At 38.3% G+C, this 24,145-nt stretch overlaps 1 protein-coding gene across 10 annotated transcripts in view; it reads left to right on the top strand.

Annotated features, from left to right (window-relative positions):
* Positions 1 to 24,145, top strand: part of LOC129774253 (AP-1 complex subunit gamma-1-like) — a 69,738-nt gene that overhangs the window by 38,006 nt on the left and 7,587 nt on the right. For 5 of the 10 annotated variants that reach the window (XM_055777963.1, XM_055777969.1, XM_055777966.1 and 2 more), the window contains 5 exons: positions 1,463 to 1,524; positions 7,481 to 7,835; positions 7,927 to 8,165; positions 14,852 to 14,928; positions 15,740 to 15,757. In XM_055777963.1, the coding sequence (XP_055633938.1) occupies positions 1,463 to 1,524; positions 7,481 to 7,835; positions 7,927 to 8,165; positions 14,852 to 14,928; positions 15,740 to 15,757 (751 nt within the window). The remainder of the gene's footprint in view (positions 1 to 1,462; positions 1,525 to 7,480; positions 7,836 to 7,926; positions 8,166 to 14,851; positions 14,929 to 15,739; positions 15,758 to 24,145) is intronic. The other 5 variants (XM_055777972.1, XM_055777967.1, XM_055777968.1 and 2 more) reach the window with 3 other exon arrangements.

Here is a 24,145-nt window from a genome sequence, read left to right as displayed (position 1 = left end):
AACTTTGATGAACCATCAATTCATCGTTCTCGTGGTAGCGCTCGCTGAATGAAGTTTCGTTTTGGAAGCCAAATTGCCCAATCGTCAATTTTGTCGCTCGATTGCATCACAATTGATTAAATTGAGCCTCCACTCTCGAGCTGGGGGAACGCGCCTAGCGCGCATTAAATTCACTGGGAAAAGAATGGCAGCAAAATATTGACAAAAATCAATCACGCGAAAAGAAATGACAATGTAAGCTCTCGCCATTTTTCCTCCCATTGGCAGCTGCTTCGCTGAATGACACCAAATTGGAACGAAACGGTGTTTTTTTATTGTGCCTTCATTGCTGCCACTGTGTTGCAGCGGGTATTCGAATGAGTATCATGTCGTGTTTATTTTTTGTTTTTGTTCGTTAATGTTTTAGTTTGCCAGCGGAATAGAGACCGGATCAATGACGACGGGACAACGACAGTAGCAAAAATGCCTCCAGAAGAACAAAGTCGGCCACACTGACCTAGCCTAGATGTCGTTCTTTATAGACTTGAGTGATTTATTGTCCCCAAAGTGGACGGAGAGTGTCTTTTGTCTTTGGATCGATTTTTCAAATGACCTAGAATATAAGCTCGGAAAATCCCTAAAGACGTGGTGAATGATTACCGAATCATAATGATGTTCATTTGACAAAATATCAAACAAAGCAGATCCCGTCGAAAGCTACTTTTTAATTTTCGTTGCCTTCTCCTTGCTAACATTCTTTTATTTCTGTTCAACTCAACCGTCAACTGTGTTGACAGAAGCACTCGGGATGATGTTTCTCCACTAAACTCTTGTTGAAGTTGCTAATTGGTGATGTTTACCAGCACTTTTGCATTTGCATATCATCAAATATACGTATAGCAGCTCGGCCTTAGTGGTAATGGTACCAGAGACCCATGGACATCACAAACTAGCTCTTATTACTGTGTGAAGAGAAGCACTCATTGGCTTTTTTTTTCACATATATTATAGCTTCATTAAAGCTTGTGCCTCCCTCTGGAACTCAAGACGACAAACTTGTCCACCACCATTTGCCTCGACGTACTTTCCCTACTTTATTGAATTTTAATTGTAGGATATCGAATATACGAAAAAGTGGTACTCTGTAATTTATTTCATCACACTCAGAAAGGGTTCCGCATACTCGGGTTAAAGACTTGCCAGTGAGACAGGAATTAATTACTGGTTGATAAAATTCGTCACCCTCGATGCAATATAATGCAACTTGCTTCCAGTGGCAGAAAAGTGGAGTGTACTTTAAGGAACAGATGGTACGGCAAATGGAACAGCCTCGTGCTCTGAACTGTACTTTGATATATAGCTGTCTGACATGTCATTTGCGAAAATAACCGATGAGGCTTATGAAACGATCCAAAATTAATTACTGACCGCTTATGGGGAAATCACCTGGAATTAATCCGATTTTTTTTTGTTGCCTTTACAGATTCAATCCAGCATTTAATATGGCCACCATAAGACAGGCGATCAACGAGACCATAGAACGAGGTAAGCATACTATCGAGTGTTGGGATTATTTTCTAATATTCAACACAAATAAAACCAGCTTTAGTTGGAATCTATACGCAAGATATCAGCTCTATTATTGTTAACAGTTGTTGTGGGCTCAAAATAAAGGTTTTTAATTAAAATTTCAGAGAAAATATTGTTAAAAGATATTCCTATTTGTTTCTGAAGAAATCGCTAATTTTTCTTCGAATACCTTACATCAGCTTCTGGACACTTCGGTGGTCAACCGGTCATTTTATATTAAACCCGTTGTCACGGTTGTCCAAATCTTCAGAGAGCCCTGATATTTTTTCTTTGTATAGTAGCACGTTTTTTTCCTCATATATCTTCGAGATCATTGTCTAATTTGTAATTCCTAACATCTCCTTGGCAGATCAGGAAGTTTTTCTAGAAAATTCGTCCATCTTTACGTATGATTCGTCATCCATAAGTATGCGCCCACAGTACCTCTCAGGATGGAAAACAAGGGAGCATGATGAGATTTACGATTAATCGCAAACTGCACAGATCGTAATCTGTGCAAACTGCGACTAACTATTAATCCGCTCCCATCATAACCAAATGATTTTCTCTTGGTAACTCTGAGTTGACCAAAGCATTGCTAGACTGAAACGAGTTCGAATAATTGAGTTACTCTCCTTCCTCGTTCTGTTTACAACTCCTAACAAGAATTTGCTCCATGGGAATGAGGATCTCTATGACGTACGCTTTACGATTCTCGCTCTCTCCTCCGAGAGTTCAATTTTCCTCTCCGAGCGCGTTTACTTCGATGAAACTATGTGAGGAAAAAATGCGCTACAGCAGATAGGACGACATTAATGTTTAATGTTCCACAGAGGATTTCTCAGATGGTGTTTCAATTCATCTACCAGAGACTACAAACAATAATCCCCCTCAAATCACTAATTATGAGTTAATGTAAATGCGTTATTGGCCAAGGTATTACGATATCCAACACGAGGTCTTGCGAGATATATTTTTCCGCCAGCACAAATACAGAACACTCCTTTCGGGCCCGAGTAAACTTGTGGCTAGAAAAGACCTTAATTACCTTGAATTAATCAAAAACATAAATTAGCGCAAATATGTCAACATGTGTTTTTTGTGTAAGCACGTAAATATTTACTCATTAAATTTTAGGACTGTGGAACTCTACATAATTTGTATGCAGATAGACTATCCACAATTTGTGGGGGGAATACTCATACAACTCAAATGGGTAATGATTATCTGCTATCACAAAGCTGAGAAACGTTTTGACGTTTTGTTTTACTACTGATTCATTTAAAAAAAAAAGCTTTATTTTAAAATGTTTTCTTATCCTGAGACTGTCTCACCATACCGTAGGCTAACCTCAAGGATATTTTTTATCCATTTTCGGCGAATAATCAATAGAGTGCCGTGTTATGAAACATCAGAACAGTAGCAAAAACAACATCGCGAACATAAGGTGTTGGTTCGGTTATTCCAGACGACATTGGAATATATTACATCTGATCACCTAAAGGAAGGTTAACGACCTTCAAAGGATAAATTTATCTTGGGAACATTAAATTGATGTTCATGACTTCCAGTCGGACGTTTATTCGCTCTGATAATAATTGTGTGGTCCTCACAAAGCATATATTCTAATGCCGTCAGTTCACTTAAAATCTTCGCATACCGTTTGATGATTAGGTAGGATGTTGATAATCATTTTCTGCGATACCGATTGTTCCAACAGTATTTATTCGACAATATGGAGATTGAATACCTGAAATTAACCAGATTCAACCAAACAAATCTGCGGACAAAGCAGTATGTACACTCAAGAGATGCAACAAGTTTGAAGGGATATGAAAAAAAAACATTGGTCGTTCAATCAATCTACTGCCACATAAGTCCACGATATATGAATAACATATGTCCATACTAATTCATTACATTTATTTGCAACGAAAAACGTAACCACACAGAATTGAATTAATCAAATATGTGATCCGTTTTATCTACAAAATAAAAAAAGGGTTTTAAATTCCATCGAATTCGAAAAGTGTTTCGTGAAATCACTAATTGAATTATTATTAGAAAAAATATTTGAAGAGAAATGTGAATGTTTAGAATTATTGGAATCTAAAAACGATTTTGGGCGGGATGAGATTCGCCCAAATCTGCTGGTAATAAAATTAATCAATTGCATCCATTTCCCGTCTGCTGTGTTTATCGAGCGGGAGACGACAGCATAATAAAATCGACACGAGACTGAGTCAGCCACTCACTGCGGTCAGTGCAATAGAGAATTAAAAATCCCTCGACGAGTGTCGTACGATTTCAGTTGATCGTCTCTTGTTACACTTTCCGATCAAGAACTCATCATCCGCTCTATGGGATGGGATTAATCGTTTGTGGCTTGCACTCACGACAAACCTTGAGTAGTAGAAGTAAAGGGTGTGTCACATCAATTTGCATCACGGAAAAAACGCTGTAGAAATTCGTCCAGTAGACCGATCCTTTTGAAAATTTTAGACAGTAAAATAAAAACTATTAAACAACTTTTGGCATTTTCTTTTTATTCGTATTTCGAGCCCAAGTCCGTATGCTCCCACCTTCCTCTTTACCCCGTCCATAAGGTTCTGTACAACGTCAGGTTGTAGTTTTTTTTTAACAGAAATCCATTTTCTCTTGAAGTCCGCCTCCGATTTGACAACTTTTGGGTTCTTCCGGAGGGCCTGCTTCATAATCGCCCAATATTTCTCTATTGGGCGAAGCTCCGGCGTGTTGGGCGGGTTCTTTTTCTTTGGCACGAAGGTGACCCCGTTGGCTTCGTACCACTCCAACACGTCCTTTGAATAGTGGCACGAAGCGAGATCCGCCCAGAAGATGGTCGGGCCCTCGTGCTGCTTCAATAGTGGTAGTAAGCGCTTCTGTAGGCACTCCTTAAGGTAAACCTGCCCGTTTACCGTGCCGGTCATCACGAAGGGGGCGCTCCGCTTTCCGCAAGAGCAGATCGCTTGCCACACCATGTACTTTTTGGCAAACTTGGATAGTTTCTGCTTGCGAATCTCCTCCGGAACGCTGAATTTGTCCTCTGCGGAGAAGAACAACAGGCCCGGCAGCTGACGAAAGTCCGCTTTGACGTAGGTTTCGTCGTCCATTACCAGGCAATGCGGCTTCGTCAGCATTTCGGTGTACAGCTACCGGGCTCGCGCCTTCCCCACCATGTTTTGCCTTTCGTCGCGGTTAGGAGCCTTCTGAACCTTGTATGTACGCAAGCCCTCCCGCTGCTTGGTCCGCTGGACGAATGAACTTGACAAATTCAGCTTATTGGCGACATCCCGAACTTCTCGGATCACGTCTAAACTGCTTAACTACGCGCTTGTGATATTTTTCACTGACGGAGCATCCATTTTTGCCGTTCTTCACCTTCCGGTCGATGGTTAGGTTCTCGAAGTATCGTTTTAGAACTCTGCTGACCGTGGATTGGACGATTCCCAGCATCTTACCGATGTCCCGATGTGACAACTCCGGATTCTCGAAATGAGTGCACAGGATTAATTCACGACGCTCTTTTTCGTAAATTTGGACGACATTTTTCCAAATTTACGAAAAATTGACAGTGAAGCATGGCCAACGTGATCTATACACTCTTATCTGATTATAAGCGAAAGCTGAAGATATAATTCCTAAAAATTAAATTTCTGCAGCGTTTTTTCCGTGATGCAATTTGATGTGACACACCCTTTAATGCTCCGAGAGTGCTTGCAGTGGGGATTCCTCTTTCATATTGCTTTTTTGAGATCTTGGTAGCTCACCGTTCCAAGTATTCTCTCTGTGTACATATGAAGAATAAAAGAGCATCGCCTGCTAGGGGTGATTTAAAAACATCCGACTAGAGGGATATACCTATTCATTGATCGTTGAATGTGATTTTTTAACATCACTGGTACCTCTTTAGAAACTTGTTGTGCAATTTCCGGGTACGTTTGACCACTAAAATCTGCTTCAGCGCATAGGTTAGTTTGTTTTCGGGCGCGTAAAAATCGATAACCTTAGCGCAGACAAATTCATGGTATTGATATTTGAATTGTATTTCAAAGTATTTGTATATTTATTTCTAATCAGTGTATTATGAAGATCATATTTGTCTCGTACGTTCATTTCCATTCAAAAAGTATTTTTCGTAGATAGCGTATAGAGAAATAGTGGCGTTGCATAAAATCCTTTTCAAAATAATGAAAAGTGGAAGAATGCAGTTTTATAACGTATTATAAGTTTATCCATTCATATGGATGACGCAGCCCGTTTACTCAAAAGAAAAGTGACAATTTTGGTACATATGTATTATGGCACTGAAGTGCAATTTTGATTATGAATTTATTTTTTTGCAATAAAATTTATACATGGCATGCATAATTAACGGGAAAACGTAATGTACCAGATAAACGTATACCGTCCTGACTAAATGATCGTCTCCTATGTTTCAAACAAACCGGGCAATCGGTGGAACACAGGTTTGCTTGCGACCGCCGCTTCCGACATTTCATCTTCAACATCAGTCTTCAACATTTTTTTGAATTTAATCATTACAATTTATCATTTTAATTCGTAACTTCGTAACAGAAGATTCGATAAAAATCATAATCTGATTTGGCGAAATTTTTCCTTCTTTCAGGTAAACATACCATTCGGGTAAATGTTGCATTCGGGTAAATGTCGTATTCGGATATTTGTTACTTTCGGGTAAAAGTTCTATTCGGGTAAATATCCATTCGGGTATTTGTTACATTCGGGTGAATGGTATTCTGGTGATTGGGACTCAACCAGGTAACACATGTGTAATAGGGAAGTTATGATCGAAAAAAATACCAGTTATGTGAAACAAAAAAACTAGTAAAAAAGGCGGGTTCGAAAATATAAAAAAGTGCTATTATATAATATTTCCATATTTTGGATAAACTTTTTTTTACAAATTTTCTTTAAAAGGAAAACATATGAACATGAATCGAATAATTTCCTTTCGTCATCATAATTTTTTTTTGGTCATCGGTTTTCAGTTCCTTTCATCATTACTTCTGTTGACTGAGGGCATTTTCTTTTTGGCAAGATATTCTCATGATCCGTTTCTTCCGTACCTACCACGTTCAATTCTCACTCCTGACATTCCTCCGAAATGGGAGTAAAAAAACAAACCAGCCAAAAAGCGTTGTCACTATAAGGCCAGGCGTAAGTTGAGACGCGTATAGCGCGAGTAACTTGCCGCGTTATAGCACCTGTTTTTGTGGCTAATGAAAACAGATAGAACGGCGCAAATTGTGGAGCGCTCGTGAGTGTCGACTCGCGTGACGCTGTGGCTGAACCACAGTTTCTCGTGCTGGTCGTACCGGTCGGGTGATTGTGTTAGTAAATAAATATATCGCGCCAAACTGTGTGAATCAGACATTGTATGCGAGTGGCACGTTATTTACACCAAACTGCGACTGAATATGCGCTCCACCACGCTACGTTTGTGGCACGTATGAGTCGTGTTGGTCTCGTGTTCGTTTACGAGCGCTATACGCTTCTCAATTTGCGCCTTGCCTAATACAGAAAGAAAAAAAAAATCATCCGTTTCTGCATTTTTCTATATTATCCTTTGGTTCATGCTCTACATGCTCTACATGCTCCACTGTTATTTTTATTTTTATTTTTAGATGAAACATTTTTATAATTTCTTTATATGGTGCAACTATGAACGTCTTTTTCAAACTTTTTGACTTTTTTAGAAAATTATTAAGAAAATAAGACTATAACTGTTCGGCTAAAGCCAGGCCATTCTTTATGTTTTCGAAGTATAAGAAAGGATTGTTATCATATAAGTATAAAAAACATAAATATTTTAATTTTTAAAACACATTTCAACTATATGTAATTCTAAAACTCTTAGTGAAACGCTTCAACTGATTCCTTTTAACGTTAGATCTTGGCGTTTTTCTCAAAACAGTTCGCATCCCGACGCCCACCCGTCTGCGGGATCTCATCCGACAGATCCGTGCGGCCCGGACGGCCGCCGAGGAGCGGGCGGTGGTGAACCGGGAGTGCGCCTACATCCGCAGCACATTCCGCGAGGAGGACTCGGTGTGGCGATGTCGGAACATCGCCAAGCTGCTGTACATTCACATGCTCGGCTATCCGGCACACTTTGGCCAGCTGGAATGCCTCAAGTTGACCGCCAGCCCTCGCTTCACAGACAAACGGATCGGCTATCTGGGGGCGATGCTGCTGCTGGACGAACGGCAGGATGTGCATCTTCTGATTACCAACTGTTTGAAGAAGTAAGTATCTCGAGGATGGGGGTGGGTTTTGCTTCCGCCCACGAAACTGATTATTTTTTTTCTTCTTTCTGTTCATTTCTTCTCCCACCAGCGACCTCAACAATCCGACACAGTTTGTGGTGGGGCTGGCCTTGTGCACCCTGGGGGCGATCGCTTCTCCCGAGATGGCTCGCGATTTAGCTGGAGAGGTCGAGAAGCTGATGCGCTCGCCAAATGCGTACATTAGGAAAAAAGCTGCACTTTGTGCGTTCCGAATCATTAAGCGCGTACCCGAGCTGATGGAAATCTTCCTTCCAGCCACGAGGTCGTTGCTGAATGAGAAAAATCACGGTGAGTAATTAGTCACGGCACTGAAGGATTAGTAATTAGTGAACTATCTGCGCGAGATAATTATGCCCAGCTCTTGTTAGCAAATTATGTGAGGATTATATTATGGGGAAAATAGATTCTCATACTAATATCACGATGGGAGAAAAATGATGCTGCATCAATAATTCATTATCCGCTGCCGAGTGAGTCGACCTTGGGGGTGTCTTCCCTCCATTGCTATCAGATTCTGCAATACTCGCTTTATCGCTGAGGGCAGTGATGAAGTGAACACGTTTCCCCTTGTGATGTTCTTTGCAGTAAACTGCGATCCGCATAATATAATAACCATTACAGCCACATCCTCGCACACGTGTGGCGATGGAGGAAGTTATCATGTTTTTCTTCTCGCTGCATGTGAACTTAGACGATGAAGACATTGACAACCAGCGGAAGGGTTTGTTTTTCGAACACTCATTGCAAATAGAATCTAATTAATTCATACGCGGACAGGAATCGGGGGCAGATTCCAGAAGTTGTGTTCGTGAATTAATTCGCAATCGATGCAATTAAATTGCTCCAACACACATGATGACCGCAGCCAGTCGTCGTTACTGTGTCGGTTAAAACCCGCCTTTTATTTGTTCCGAACTCGCAGCTGACGACGCGAAAGCAGAATTTTATCACCAGACGATGATGACAAATGCTGCTGCAGGGCTGACTGGTTGAGGGGATCCACCGCAATTCCACATGTGTCCAACCGCACTCATCGGTATACCGTCAATTTGTTTTTTCGCTTCAGACGGTTGAGCGAGCGGACCGGTCTACGGACAGCAGCAGCTGCTGGTACGGTACATTCTCGACCCAGTCGTGCGAAATTGTGTGTATGACTGACTGATGGCACGCGTAACAATTTTACGGTATGCCATTATCCGTCTATCACGGACCAACAGTTTGCGCAGTTTCCACGTAATAATTACAAATCGACTGCGATGCATGATTCATCATCACCATCTACGGGTTTTTCGTGGGGTTCCTAACCGATGAAATGCCCATTCATCAAACAATTTGCCGATCAGAATCATAGTATCTAAGTTGGATATGCGCAAAGCATCAACACCGATTCGGTAAATACATCTAGAATTATTGCAATATGTCCCAAAGATTCACGAATTTAATAACTCCTATGCGGTTTAACATAGGATCTATAGTGAAAAACGTACTTTTTCGTTTGATTCACGCCATCCTCAAAAGCTTGGAGATAAAAATTTGAAAAAAATACCGAAATCTTACTACGGTGTATCGAGAAAAATTATCAAAAAAAAAGTTTCACTAAAAATTTAAGTACTAAAAAAATACTGAAATTTTGATTTTTTTTTGGGATTTAGAGATTCAGTACTACTCTAATTCATATTTAAATGTGTTCCTACGGCTTTTCTAGATATGCGTGATTTTTTTCAGTGTTGCGCGGTACAAAAACATATTTTTTTTTTATATTTACGAAGGGTCTGGCTGGGTAAGGGAGTAAAAAGTCCCCCGAAATCAATCACCAGCTATGTGGAAAATATTGTACAAGGTACTAAATAAAACATTTTGGCAGTAGTACCACATATTTGAGTCCTTATGTGGTACACCTTATGATCTATGGTGAAAAATGCACATTTTCATCTTTTTTCACGCCATTCTCAATAGCTTTGAGACAAAAATATGGAAAAAATACTGAAAGTACATATTACTAAGGTGTATCGATCAATATTTTCAAACAAGCTTTGCAACAAAAAATGAAATACTAAAAAAAATTTAATTAATTTTTATTTTTATTTTAAATTAAATTTTTATTTTTGTTGATTTTGAGATTCAGTACTACCCTAGTTTGTACTCAAATTTCTTCCTAAGTCTATTTTAGGTATATGTGATTCTTTTCAGAATTTTTAGACTGTTTTTCGCGATACAAAAAAAATTATATACATTTTCTGGCATTTCGAAATTTTGAAAAAAAATATTACTTTGAGACCCAATTTCACTCTAATTTTTATTTATATGCGTTCGTATGTGTTGTTTTTTCCCAGATGTAGCGTAATTCTTTCTTGAATTTTCAAGAGGATTGCGCGAAAAAAAAAATCTGTTTGGCCTTTGGGCATTGCGCTGTAAAAAGATTTTTTTTCTCGTATCTTAAAATATATGAGATTATGTTTACATTGGATTTAGATGGTTTACCAAATTCATAGGAGTCAGCAGTACGATAGAGCTCTGTGAGAAAAAAAAGTCCTTGTGGAAAGATCATTCGGATTAAGGGGGTATTCTAGTGTAGAGACACGAATTTCGGACGTTTTTTCGAACTCCGTAAAAATAAAACAAAGAATATTTTTACTATCCATTATATCATTATTCGTTTATCTATCTTTCAACAATAAAACAAAAATAGGACGGAAAAAAATATTCATAATTAGAATAGTTACATGCTGGTGAAGTGAGGGTGTTCAGAAAAAAGTTGTGCCATGGCGTACACGACTCCAGTCCTTCTGGTTATCTGAAACAAAAAAGTCGAACAGATTCTGAATCAGTAAAGATGTCGCTATGGCATGAACCTCGGACAAGTCAAAAACATGGGTTTTAACAAAATGGCGGCCGTTTGAAAACAAAAATGCTGTTTAAAACGTTTTTTTTGCGTTTACCGATTTTTTAAAAATAGTAAAATTAAAAAGTTATAATTTTTTATTGGTTCATGCGATAGAGAGATGTATGCAGATTATTTTCATATAAATTTGACATAAATCGGTTCAGTAGAACTTGAGATATCGTGTACGCCAGTTAGAAAAAAACTAGTTCCGAGAGAAACGCGTTTGAAGTTCATTGTGATGGCCGTAACAGGTTAGATACCACATCACTAAGATGGCTCTAACTAGGTAAATAATAGGATTTTCTATAAGTCCTTTCTAGAGTATATTCTTGAATGCCTAAACTACAGAAATATGGTAAAAAAAAATTTCGATTTTTTCAGATTTCTAGACTAGAATACCCCCTTAATGAGAAGAACACTTAAAAAAATCCAAATTATTATATTTTTTAATTTCAATCTCACAATAGAAAATTACGAATACAATAAAATATTCGATTTCAAGAAAATAAAAATAATAATGCAGTCGATGAAGAAAATTATTTTTGTGTCTCGCAATGCTCTTAAAAATTCAGGAAAAATTACGCCACATGTAGAAAAAAGACACATACAAACGCATTTAAATAAAAGTAAGAGCATTTTTAATATTTTTTTTTAAATCTCCAAATGCCAGAAAATATATAAATTTTGTTTGTACCGTGTATTTATATTTTTTTTTGTTATTTGATTTTTTGATGAAAAAATTGTTTGAAGATATTTATCGCTACACCTTATATACTTTCAGTATTTTTTTTCCATATTTTTGTCTCAAAGCTATTGAGAATGGCGTGAAAAAAGATGAAAAGGTGCATTTTTCACCATAGATCATATGGTGTACCATATAAGGACTCAAATATATGGTACTACTGCCAAAATGTTTTATTTAGTACATTGTACAATATTTTCCATACAGCTGGTGATTTGATTTGGGGGACTTTTTACTCCCTTACCCACCCAGACCCTTTGGAAAAATAAAAAAATATAAATAAAAATATGTATCGCGATACTGAAAAAAATCTGAAAAAAATCACACATATCTAGAAAAGCCGTAGGAACACATTTAAATATGAATTAGAGCAATACTGAATCTCTAAATCCCAAAAAAAAAAGAAATTCAAAATTTCAATGTTTTTTTAGTACTTAAATTTTTGATGATTTTTTTTTTATAATTTTTCTTGATACTCAATAGTAAAATGCACATTCAGTATTTTTTTCAAACTTTTATCTCGAAGCTCTCGAGGATGACGTGAAATGAACGAAAAAGTACGTTTTCCACCATAGACCCTATGTTCAACCACATAGGGATTCAAAAAAATCGCCAAATTTTCTTATTTAATATCCTATACAATATTTGCCATATAGCTGGTGATTTGGTCTGGGGGCACTTTTTACTCCCTTACCAGGCCAGGCCCTTTGTGTTGAACAATGTACCATTTCGAAAAAAATGTCACGTTATGCCATGTCGCATCCCAAAAGTTGGCTCATAATTTTTTTTTTTGCATTTTTCTTGACATAGCAACATAAACTCAATATTTTGCCCGTTTTTCTGATTCCCCGAACATTTTCAAAGCTTTATCGCCGCAAAGGATCATCGGTCTCTCGACCGATGATGTCTGACTCTTCCTAAGCATTTTTACGGATATTTCCTATCATTAACCGAGAATATTCCGTCAAATACATTCGGGGAATTTGTAATTTTAAATATTCCCGCTGAACATTTTTCATTTTCTTAATTTTTTTTTAATTGGCACTACTGTCGTTTTCTTAATGTCAATTTTGATCGCGATCTCTTATGTAGTTTGTTTACAGCAGGGATTCTCGAACTATTTTGACCCCTTTTTCATATTGAAGTGATACCATCGACCCCTATAGCCATTTGATGTAATCTTCTTATCAATAAATAGACCTAAAATTCAGTAAATATCAGGTGTTATTAATAATTATTAATACACATTACAAAAATAATACTCTCTACTATTATATTAGTCATTCATATAGCAAGTTGGTTTACCTAACACAACTTATGCAGTATCTTTAAGTTTCAAATATGAGCTTGTGTTAATCAATAGGTGTCGATCTCTAGATCTCGTCGACTCCTGGGAAACCGATATTGACCCCAAGGGGTCAATATTCGCGATCCCAAGAAGGTCGCGAGTAAAGGGTGTGTCACATCAAATTGCATCACGGAAAAAACGCTGTAGAAATTTAATTTTTAGGAATTATATCTTCAGCTTTCGCTTATAATCAGATAAGAGTGTATAGATCACGTTGGCCATGCTTCACTGTCAATTTTTCGTAAATTTGGAAAAATGTCGTCGAACGAAAAAGAGCGTCGTGAATTAATCCTGTACACTCATTTCGAGAAACCGGAGTTGTCACATCGGGACATGGGTAAGATGCTGGGAATCGTCCAGTCCAATCGTCCAATCGTCAGCAGAGTACTAAAACGATACTTCGGGAACCTAACCATCGACCGGAAGGTGAAGAACGGCAAAAATGGATGCTCCGTCAGTGAAAAAGATCACAAGCGCGTAGTTAAGCAGTTTAGACGTGATCCGAGAAGTTCGGTCCGGGATGTCGCCAATAAGCTGAATTTGTCAAGTTCATTCGTCCAGCGGACCAAGCAGCGGGAGGGCCTGCGTACATACAAGGTTCAGAAGGCTCCTAACCGCGACGAAAGGCAAAACATGGTGGGGAAGACGCGAGCCCGGAAGCTGTACACCGAAATGCTGACGAAGCCGCATTGCCTGGTAATGGACGACGAAACCTACGTCAAAGCGGACTTTCGTCAACTGTCGGGCCTGTTGTTCTTCTCCGCAGAGGACAAATTCAGCGTTCCGGAGGAGATTCGCAAGCCGAAACTATCCAAGTTTGCCAAAAAGTACATGGTGTGGCAAGCGATCTGCTCTTGCGGAAAGCGGAGCGCCCCCTTCGTGATGACCGGCACGGTAAACGGGCAGGTTTACCTTAAGGAGTGCCTACAGAAGCGCTTACTACCACTATTGAAGCAGCACGAGGGCCCGACCATCTTCTGGCCGGATCTCGCTTCGTGCCACTATTCAAAGGACGTGTTGGAGTGGTACGAAGCCAACGGGGTCACCTTCGTGCCAAAGGAAATGAACCCGCCCAACTCGCCGGAGCATCGCCCAATAGAGAAATATTGGGCGATTATGAAGCAGGCCCTCCGGAAGAACCCAAAAGTTGTCAAATCGGAGGCGGACTTCAAGAGAAAATGGATTTCTGTTCAAAAAAAAACTACAACCTGACGTTGTACAGAACCTTTTAGAAGGGGTAAAGAGGAAGGTGCGAGCATACGGGCTTGGGCTCGAAGTATGAATAAAAAGAAAATGCCAAAAGTTGTTTAATAGTTTTTATTTTACTGTCTAAAATTTTCAAAAGGATCGGTCTACTGGACGAATTTCTACAGCGTTTTCTCCGTGATGCAATTTGATGTGACACACCCTTTAGCTAAGATATCGCGAACTGGCATGCGTGAGTGTACTCCTCGAGCCTCCAAATCGGCAACCAGTTTGATTATTTCATTGCCAAATTCATTACATGACCAAACAACGTGCTCGATGTCATGATATCCTTGATCACGATTGCATAAATTGTTAGTAGCAAGACCTATACGGTAGAGATGCGCATTTAGTGCAGAATGATTGGACATCAATCTGGACATAGTTCTCATTAAATCTCTGTTAAGATCTAACTCTTTACACCAGGCCTTCGTTGAAACTTTGAGGATAATAGAGTATAGCCATCTACCAAGATCATCTCTGTTCCGTTGGTTTTGCCGACTGGTGAGTGACTGCTGTCGGGAAATGGATAAGATTTCCCGATACGCTATTTGTCTTTCAAAAACTGTGCCTTGAATACTACCCATCTTTGCGAGTGTATCCACTTTCTACTGAATTGGACGCTTGTTCAGATCAATCACGGTGCGAATCGGGGAATCGTCATACAAAGATTCATAAGTTTTAGTGCCAACTAGTAAATGATCAAACGATCGTGGGTCATTCATTCGTTAATAATATGTATTTTCACCTCACAGGTATCCTGATTGCTGGCGTCACCCTAATCACGGAGATGTGCGAGAAAAGCCAGGACACATTGAACCACTTCAAAAAGGTAACTTTTCGATGAACTATCTTGCCCTCCCAGCTGTTTTTTTAGAAGCTCCCTCATTTTCATTCGTTATTTGATAGAGAGCGATTCCTTTATAGTTTAAACATATGAGTTTGGTACATTTCCCTACCATAATAGGATCATGATGATCATAACTGAAAGTGGATGATTGGAAGCTTTGCTACGCTCTCACCGAAGGGAAGATGTCCTTTCGATATTTTGAGTTGTAACATACTTTCGCTGTGACACACCTCTGTATAATCCTATTTTTGTTGTAGTTTGATTTAGAATCCGAAAAATTAACCGAAAAAAATAGATCTTAGCTCGAGCTGTATAGGATAATGTTGGATGAACTAGATTTTTGAACTCCATATTCTACCTTCTAATTGTTTTTTTTTATCAAGGGTGTTTAGAGCGTTCTAGAAAACTAAACTCAGTCTCATGTTAAGTGAATGAATCGCTTCCTGCAGTCACAATGAATGTTCTACAATAGCAATTAGTCTAGCGTGTTACGAAGATTAGCCTAATGGCTTTTCTGCAGTAGTTTCACACGAAAAATCCTAGCAACTCGAACCACTCCATACACACTTTAGTTTGTTCTGTAATTTTTTTAGGTCCCCTGTTATTTGACAAACTAGAACAAGAATTTTGTAGAAACAAGTATCTCTTCCAGAGGAATAATGTTAGATATGGTCCTTATCACCCATGCTCGTCCACTTGAACTAAAACATAAAAAAACGCAAACTAGCAGTAAAGTCTAAATATTTAACGTTTTTCTTGGTGTACCACCTTCGTATATTTTATTGCTTGCCAGGATAGTGGAAATCAAGAGGTAATGCAGCTCCCTGACCCCTGTCCCCCTCTCGAACAAATGTAAAGTTTCATTCTTTGAGCCAGTAGTCCTCTCCATAAACGAACCCCGCGAGCAGTCTTTTGTGTGAAACGAGGAAGAAGCATTGAAAATTTGAACCCCATTCCATCCCTCATTTAAATGCTACCACCAGCAGACTGCGCTTGTGTACGTTGTGTTGTATGTATGTGTGGAACAAAGCAAACGGAAAAAAAGCGCGAAAGACCCGTGTGTTACTTCCAAAACACCTGCAATGCTCTGTCTGTCTGTTTTGCGTTCCATTGCCTTCCTTGTAGTGACCCTGTTCGAAAACTCTTTCTAACGGATGTATTCGTCTTCCGGAAAAGAATCGAAACACTAGAATGACCATTTTTTATCTAGAAAATTCTCGCTACTTTCATTCTGCCTTCGCGTTTCGATGTAGCTGATAGTTTTTGCTACCCTTGTAATACATAATGTGTTCTCTTCCTCTTGCATCCTTTTTGTTACCCTATTGTGATTGTTGCCTTATATGATGATTTGAAAGTTTGTTTGAAAGGAATTCGGTGCTTATTCAAATTGTACTGTTTGATGTTTGCTCGTCCTTTTCTCTGGTGATCCAACCGCGTTCACTTGAGAAGAGAGCTAGCATTTTTTTATTGGCATGCAAATTGCATTTCTATGTTTTGGTCTAGTTTAAAATCCTATAGAATATATTTTTCATTAATTATGTTTGATAGATTCTGGCACATTCTAGTTTGCTTAATTATATTCCGCACTCTGTTCTTCATTTAATTTGTCGTTTGTTTCATTTTGTTGGATCCATATATGTAAATTTGTTGTGTTACTAATGAATAAATCTGACGAAAGAGCTCATGATTCTGTCTTCAAAAATATTTCTATAAAAAAGGCATTTGGGAATCCCATCCGAGTGAGACACAATTGGGATTTTTTTTAGAAAAATTATTTCAATTGGTTTTAACAGATTTTAATGTAAATCGATATACTGCCTGTCATTTGTCATAGAATTATCCAAACTGCTGTCTTAGTTTTTATCAGGTTGTTCCTTACGTTTGCATTGACTATGGCCTTCTTACCAAAACGATTTAGTTTTGCGGTACCATTATCTCATTTGTTTGAAATTATTTTGAAATTATGTTTGATTCATAATTTTTCGCAACTATTCTTGCGTTTTCTATTTGTTTCTTTTAGATTTTTTCTTCGAATTATGTTGGAAAGATGACACTATAAAGTGGCACTGATCAAAGAAGACAGCAGATGGATAAGAATTCTAGAATCTCATGATATATAAAATAAATTTAACACAGCGTGAAAAAATAACAAACATACTATCAGAAACAAGAAAGTGTAATAACGAAACATAAAAATAATCGTTCTTGTGATAGGTTTCACTGTTGGATTTATAGAATTCAGTGTAGGCGAAACCAGTATTCCTCCTTCTTTCCACTCCATCTCCGCAAACATTAAACCATCTTTTTTTCTTCAATGGTACCAACGTTTCTAAAGGAACTTTGCCGTCACATTACATTACATTACATGCGTCAATTTAGAAGTACTCTATGCTAAGTAACAAACCTTGAATTATATTTTGAATGGCAATCTCTAGAACACAGTGGCGGAGGAAATATATTTGACGAAAAATCCCCTGATATTTCCAGATATTTCCGAAACCTCCAGTGTTTCGTCGACTTCAAATAGAACTTCTCTTCAACTATTAATGAACCATTCTACAGTATATGATGATCATTTTTTGAGTAGAACTCGAATTTTTATTGTATACAAAAATTGATGTTTTCAGGTGAAATAAATGGGAGTGCGAGTGAGATCGACACCCTATCGAATTTCAAAAACCGATCGAGTACATTTTGTTTATTGGCCCAAAAAAATAACCTGTTTCAGCCCAATCGGACATGATTTAGGGGTGCCTCTACGCGCCTAAAGTTTTGATTTTTTGATCCTCGAAAATCTCCCAAAACGTCGGTTTTCAGTCAAAGATTTTTTTTAAAACAGCTCCAGATCTCGACGTTTCATGTAATTCGAAGACATTTGGCATCATTTTTGTTCAAACCCCTTGGGAGATTTTTGAGGGTCAAAAAATTAAAACTTTGAGTGTTTTGAGGCATCCTTGAATCATGTCCGATTAAGCCGAAATTTTGCACAGGTCATTTTTTGGGACCAATAAACAAAATGAACATGGTCGGTTCTTTCAATTCGGTGATTAATTTTTTTTCCATACCTTCATTGCCACTCCCAGAAGGTTGATTTTCGGACAAAATTTCTAGATCTCGGCGTTTTATGCATTTTTGAGTCATTTGGCATAAAAAAAAGGAGGCGATCTGGCATAGTGGTAACATCCATGCCTCTCACGCTAAAGGTCACGAATTCAATTCTCACTCCCGACATTCTTCCAAAAATGGAAGTAAAAAGTGACGAACCAGCCAAATGAGTTGAAAATCACTATAATACAGATAAAAAAAATAAAAATAAAAAAAAAGTTCGATTTTTCAAATTTTATGACTATAAACGGATGATTGCCATACCGACATACGACTTAATCCATCAGTGATATAGAAAATGGTGTTTCTGCATTTTATACGATTTCAGATATACATGATGCATCCTTGGATTGATATTTTATACGATTGTAATTTGATACGAATTTATATGCGACCTAGCGTTGTGTTGTTTGTGTAATTTGTAGCTGTTGAGAATATTGAATTAAATTTTATAAGAAGATGATTTGATGGCCAATATTTCGTGTACCAGAATTTATGACTATACTAAGTAGAAAATCGTGTTGTTGCATTTTATACGATCTCAGATACACATGATGCATGATGCAATTGACATTTTATACGATTGTAATTTGATACGAATTAATGTGTGACCTAGCATGTGCAAAAGTTATACGATTTAATGTTTGCTGGGTATCTAAAATAGTATAACATGCGAAAACCCCGATTTTATTTATTACTAGTTGATCCGGCAAACTTCATCCCGCTCAGAATGGATTTTTTTGTTATGAATACTGTCAAACATTCACGTTTTCTTAATAAGCGAATGTTCGTGAATTCAATCGCAGAACTCTCCATTGCTTGATCTTCTAGTTGGCCCTTCACAATTTCCTTTTACTATTAATTTCCTATTACTTCTACCAAATCTCGCCATTATAATATAAATTCATTTTCAGGCACAACTTTCGGTCAAGATTCTCAAGATTCATTTGCAAATAACATGTTTCTCCGTTACATGGAATACATGTTTGATACACAAAAGTAAATGTTCATACATAATTTTTATTTTCCGCCTGAGAATAATTTTTGCTTCACACTTACGGAATACGAAGCTTAATTCTGCAAACGTTTAGCAACACGTTCGGCCTTCCATTTTTATTTATATAGATAGAAGATATAGAAGTGCGTTATTACGCCTGAAAATCCATTTCCACTTTCGAACAAAGATCAATTTCGTTAGCGCAAATATCGAATGGACTAGCAACGTTTATCATTATGTAATTGTAAAACACATGGGAATTAAATTTTCTGAATTTTCCGACTTTCCTCCAGAGTTTTACGAAAATTTTCCGATTTTTCTCTCCACTATATTGATCTAGGGGCCGAGACAAATACAACAAAATAAAGACGGCTCAAATCGGACCATTCCTTCTGCAGGTTTTGCGCTAAGCAACACATTTGGCATTTTTATTTATATAGATGTCGTATTTCATTATAAAAAGCATCGGTTTTATGATATTAACTATCGTAAAATCAGTCTGATCGACATCATATATGTATATCAGGCACCCGAATTTCGTGAGTTGTATGAATATATATTTCAAATTTATGTAGTACTGCAAAAGATCGTGTTACCGTGTTAAGGAAGGTTTAGAGTTTCCGTGAACGTGAATGCGAGGAAAACATCTTGAAACAATAGGAAGAAACATTTTCTAGTTGAAAAACATATTTAAACACAATGTCATACTGCCATACAAATTAAACACAAATTTCTACATTACTCGGGAATTAATCAAGCAAATGAAACCAAATTACGCAATTGAGATTTTAGGGTGCAATAAATGTTTCCATGGTGGTTAGACTTTCCACCCTCCTCTCTAAGGGGCGGCTGCCATACAAATGAAACACAAATTTCTGCATTACTCGAGAATTATTCAAGCAAATGAAACCAAATTGGGCATATTGAGGTTGGTTCCCGGAATAAATCGCCACAGAAAACGACTGCAACAGAAACCACCGCTTATAAAATGTGTAGTAGGCTATAAATATTGTGGCGCGGTATTGTATTTCAAAACAAGAATTAACCGGGCAAACGTATCGCCCCAGGCAAACGTAACGCCCCGGGCAGACGTATACCGTCCGACGCTCGCTAGAGCTCGGTCGGACATTGCTAAAGGATCGTATCCTATGTTTCAAACTAACCGGGCAATCAGTGGATCCCAGGTTTGCGTGCGAGACACCGCCGCTTCCGACGGCGGGTCGGCGGTGGACTCGGATTGCGTCATCTTGGCGGCATGGGCCGCCTCGATTCCTTATCCTCGCCAAATGGGGACTTCGTCCCCATTACATTGTCCTCAGAATAAATTTCGAAAAACGAGAACAAGAGAATAAATTTATAATAGAAATGTGAGGCACATGATGTTTTTCCCGCGCCAAATATTTCTAGCCTACTACACTTTTTCTAAGCGGTTGTTTCTGTTGCAGTTGTTTACTGTGGCGATTTATTCCGGTCACCATTGAGGTTTTAGGGTGTGCTCGCGACGAACGCGACCAGAGCCAGCTGCAGGCGAACAGGGGGAGAACGATGGCTGCGCTCGCCTATGCAGTGGCATACAAACATAGCGAGAAGAAAGTGTAGTTTCTAAGTTTTTATTCATTCTGTTTGTGACAATTAAAGGTATAAGTTCGTAAATTGAAATTGCCTTATTTTGAAGAAGTGTCCCAGTGAAGCAGCAGCAGTGGAATCCAATCTGGTCAACAGGGCGACCAACGTATTTTTCATCCTCCGTTGTCTTGTGAGTCACTGAGCGACAAACAAGCAACGAATGTGTTTGATCCTGTCGTCCTTTTGTGAGCATCGTGTTGTGCAGCGGTTAATGGCGTGTTTTAGCCACTGAAATTTCTCTGCTGGTTCTGCTGTGTGCCGCTAAAAATTAGAGAGAAAATTTAATTTATTTCGAGTGGTGTTTTACGGCGAATGTGCGCCGAGGTCCTTCGAAGAGTCAGAGCAAGCTGCGATCTGAGTGTGCGATCGTCAGCGACTTTGTGTTGTGTTGAGACAAAACAGGGTGCAACAAATGTTTCTATGGTGGTTAGACTCTCCACCCCCCTCTCTAAGAGGGGGCTGCCATACAAATGAAACACAAATTCCTGCATTACTCGAGAATTATTCAACCAAATGAAACCAAATTAGGCATATTGAGGTTTTAGGGTGTCATAAATGTTTCTATGGTAGTTAGACTCTCCAAAAAAAAATTGAGCTAAATTTGGCATGACAAACGGAGCTAAATTTTGCATGTGAAGGTTTCACGGGGCACGAAATGTTTCTATGGTGAATACACTCCACCCCCCTTCTCTAAGGGGGGCTGCCAGACAAACGAAACACAAACTTCTGCATAACTCGAGGTTTTTGGGTATGAAACTTTTCTCTATAATGGTATGAAACCCCTCCCTCCTCAGGAATGGAGAAGGGGTTCCATAAAAATATTACACATATTTCAACCAAAAATATTCCAACCAAACATGTTAATTGAAAATTTTCGGAAAACTCTGAAGGAAAAAGGGATAATTCGGAAAATTAAATTCCCATATGTTCTACAATTACATAGTGACAAGTGCTGTTAGTCCATTTGATGTTTGCGATATCGAAATTTATCTTTGTTCGAAACTGGAAATGGATTTTAATGTGATGGAACGCACTCCTAAATCTTCTTCTATCTAAACCAAAAAAAAAAGGATCGCCGGATGTGTTGATAAGAGCAGAAGTCGAGGAAGGAATTGTCCGATTTAGGGCTGTCTTTATTCCATCATATTTTCTGTATAAAACATTTATTCCATGTAACGGAGAAACATGTTATTTGCAAGTGGTTGAAAAATCTTGAACGAGAATTGTGTCTGAAAATAATCTGATAATGATGAGTTTTGTTAGAAATACTAGGAATTTTATAGTAAAAGGTAAATTCAACGGGGCCGATTAGATGATCAATTGATGAACAGTTCTGCGATTGGACCCATGAACTTGCTCATAGTAAGAAAACGTGAATGTTTGTAGGTATTGATAACAAAAAACAAATGTTGGGCGGGACGAAGTTTGCCGGATCAGCTAGCATATTATACAAATGCTTACCAGTATTTGTGAGTCATGGCATTTTCTGTTGTTTTTACGCTCATTTAATATCTTAAATCGGGATGACAAAACATGAGCTAAAAATCAATTTTGGGTGTAGGCTGCCAAATCTTACAAATAGTATCAAATTATGTAAAACAACAATCATAATTACTTGAAAGAACAAATAATTCTCAGTAAATTGAACATAAAATCATTTAGAATTGAGATCGTTCCTATGATTTTTTTTGCAGTGATTATTTTAAATAAACTACAGTAAGTATTTTGTTAATTTGATTGGGAAGACTTCCTTTTCCTTAGAACACAGTTAAAAGGTTAAATTGGCAACCAGGAATGATGTATCCGAATACATTTCTTTCGTGTGTAGCACTAGTTTCTGGATCCCACCGCTGTCACCACTTGTAGCACTGGTTTCTGGATCCCACCGCTGTCACCACTTGTAGCACTAGTTTTGTCACCTGTCATTAAAAAGACAAACGCGGTATCTAATTATCCAGCATACTGCGCATACTACCCCTGGCCCGACTGGCTCAGTACTTTTTATTTCATCTTATGTTTACAAATACATTTTCTTATTTACTAACTTAATTTTTCGGGTCGCGCTAGAATCGTACGCACACGTTTCCGTGGTGCTGACTCTGCGCGAACCCCTGTTGTATAACCAAACCGCTATGTTGAACAATCACAATTTCTTATTTACTAACATAAAATTCTTCCGGTCGCGCTAGAATCGTTCGCACACGTTTCCGTGGTGCTGACTCTGCGCGACCCCTGTTGTACAATCAAAACCGCTATGTTGAACTTGCCCCTGGAAATTTGACGAATAAACAAAACTAAAGTGGGGCCGGTTCGACATAAGCGGGACTTATAAATTAAATAAGGGCGCTACACGTGTCATATTTACGAGTTTTAACTGCTCTAGAATTGTATCACAGATAGCCGTGCGAAGTATCGAAGCAATTTTCTTAACCACCGACATCATCCATTCTAAACATTTATATTCCACTTCCACTAAAATCCAATTAAATAAATTCTATTTCTACAAACATAAATATTCTTATATATAAAATGGCGATTCGATTGTTTTTGACGTAGAATTACGTCTTTCATTAAGGGTGTCAAATCAGAAAACAGGTCACGTTTTTATGTAATAAAGTTAACGTTAATAAATATTTTTGCCACGAACGGATTTTGGCGATTTACATACCAAACGAATCAGAAAGATATATTAAGATTTGTTTGATATGCTATACATTACAATCCCATAATCTGTATATGGTTTGAATTGATGAAAATTGGAAGCATTCCCATTTACTCATACATTTGTTCGGTCCATTTTTGTGCTTTCCCGAACAGAGCTGTCAATAACGAACAACTTATCGACGAGCAACGAAGGGAAAATCGTAAGATGCAAAGTCTCCGTGAACAAAGGAATCTTCTTCTTTTCCTTTGTTCACGGAGACGAAGGGAAATATTTGCCTAGAGTATAAACAGTGGATCTCGCTGAGACAAACTTTCATTCTTCGTGAGGAATTCGACTGAACAACATCGTTGCTGGGCGAGCTGGACGGCGAGGGATCGAATGCCTTTCTCAAGGCAATGGGGGTGGAGGAGTAATATGATGGATAAAGTAAAGTTTTCCAAGGGCCTTTTTGAAGGTTAGAGACGAAGGAACTAGAGAAGTTTATTGTCACAAGTAAGCAAGGAAGGCAAACTTTCAGTATCGTTCTGTATCATTGCTTTGAATACAGAACGATACTGAAATATATCGCTTGTTCTTCCTTGTTTTACGTCATCACATGTCTTCGTTTCGGATTGAGTTGTGGGCGCGACCAAATTACTCGCTGATGTCTCTGGCATTACAATCATTGTACCAAACTGACGCCATTGCATTAAGGTTCTGAGCTACCCAATTGCGTGGAGAATCATCAAGCTAGGCTATTGTCAGCTCACCAAGAAAATAAATCTTCTGGAATTTTGTATGTGATTTGGTTTCGCTTGCTAGTAGCA

The sequence above is a fragment of the Toxorhynchites rutilus genome, chromosome 3 (assembly GCF_029784135.1).
Source record: "Toxorhynchites rutilus septentrionalis strain SRP chromosome 3, ASM2978413v1, whole genome shotgun sequence".
NCBI classification, from domain to species: Eukaryota; Metazoa; Arthropoda; class Insecta; order Diptera; family Culicidae; genus Toxorhynchites; species Toxorhynchites rutilus.
This window is presented reverse-complemented; position numbering and strand designations above follow the sequence as displayed.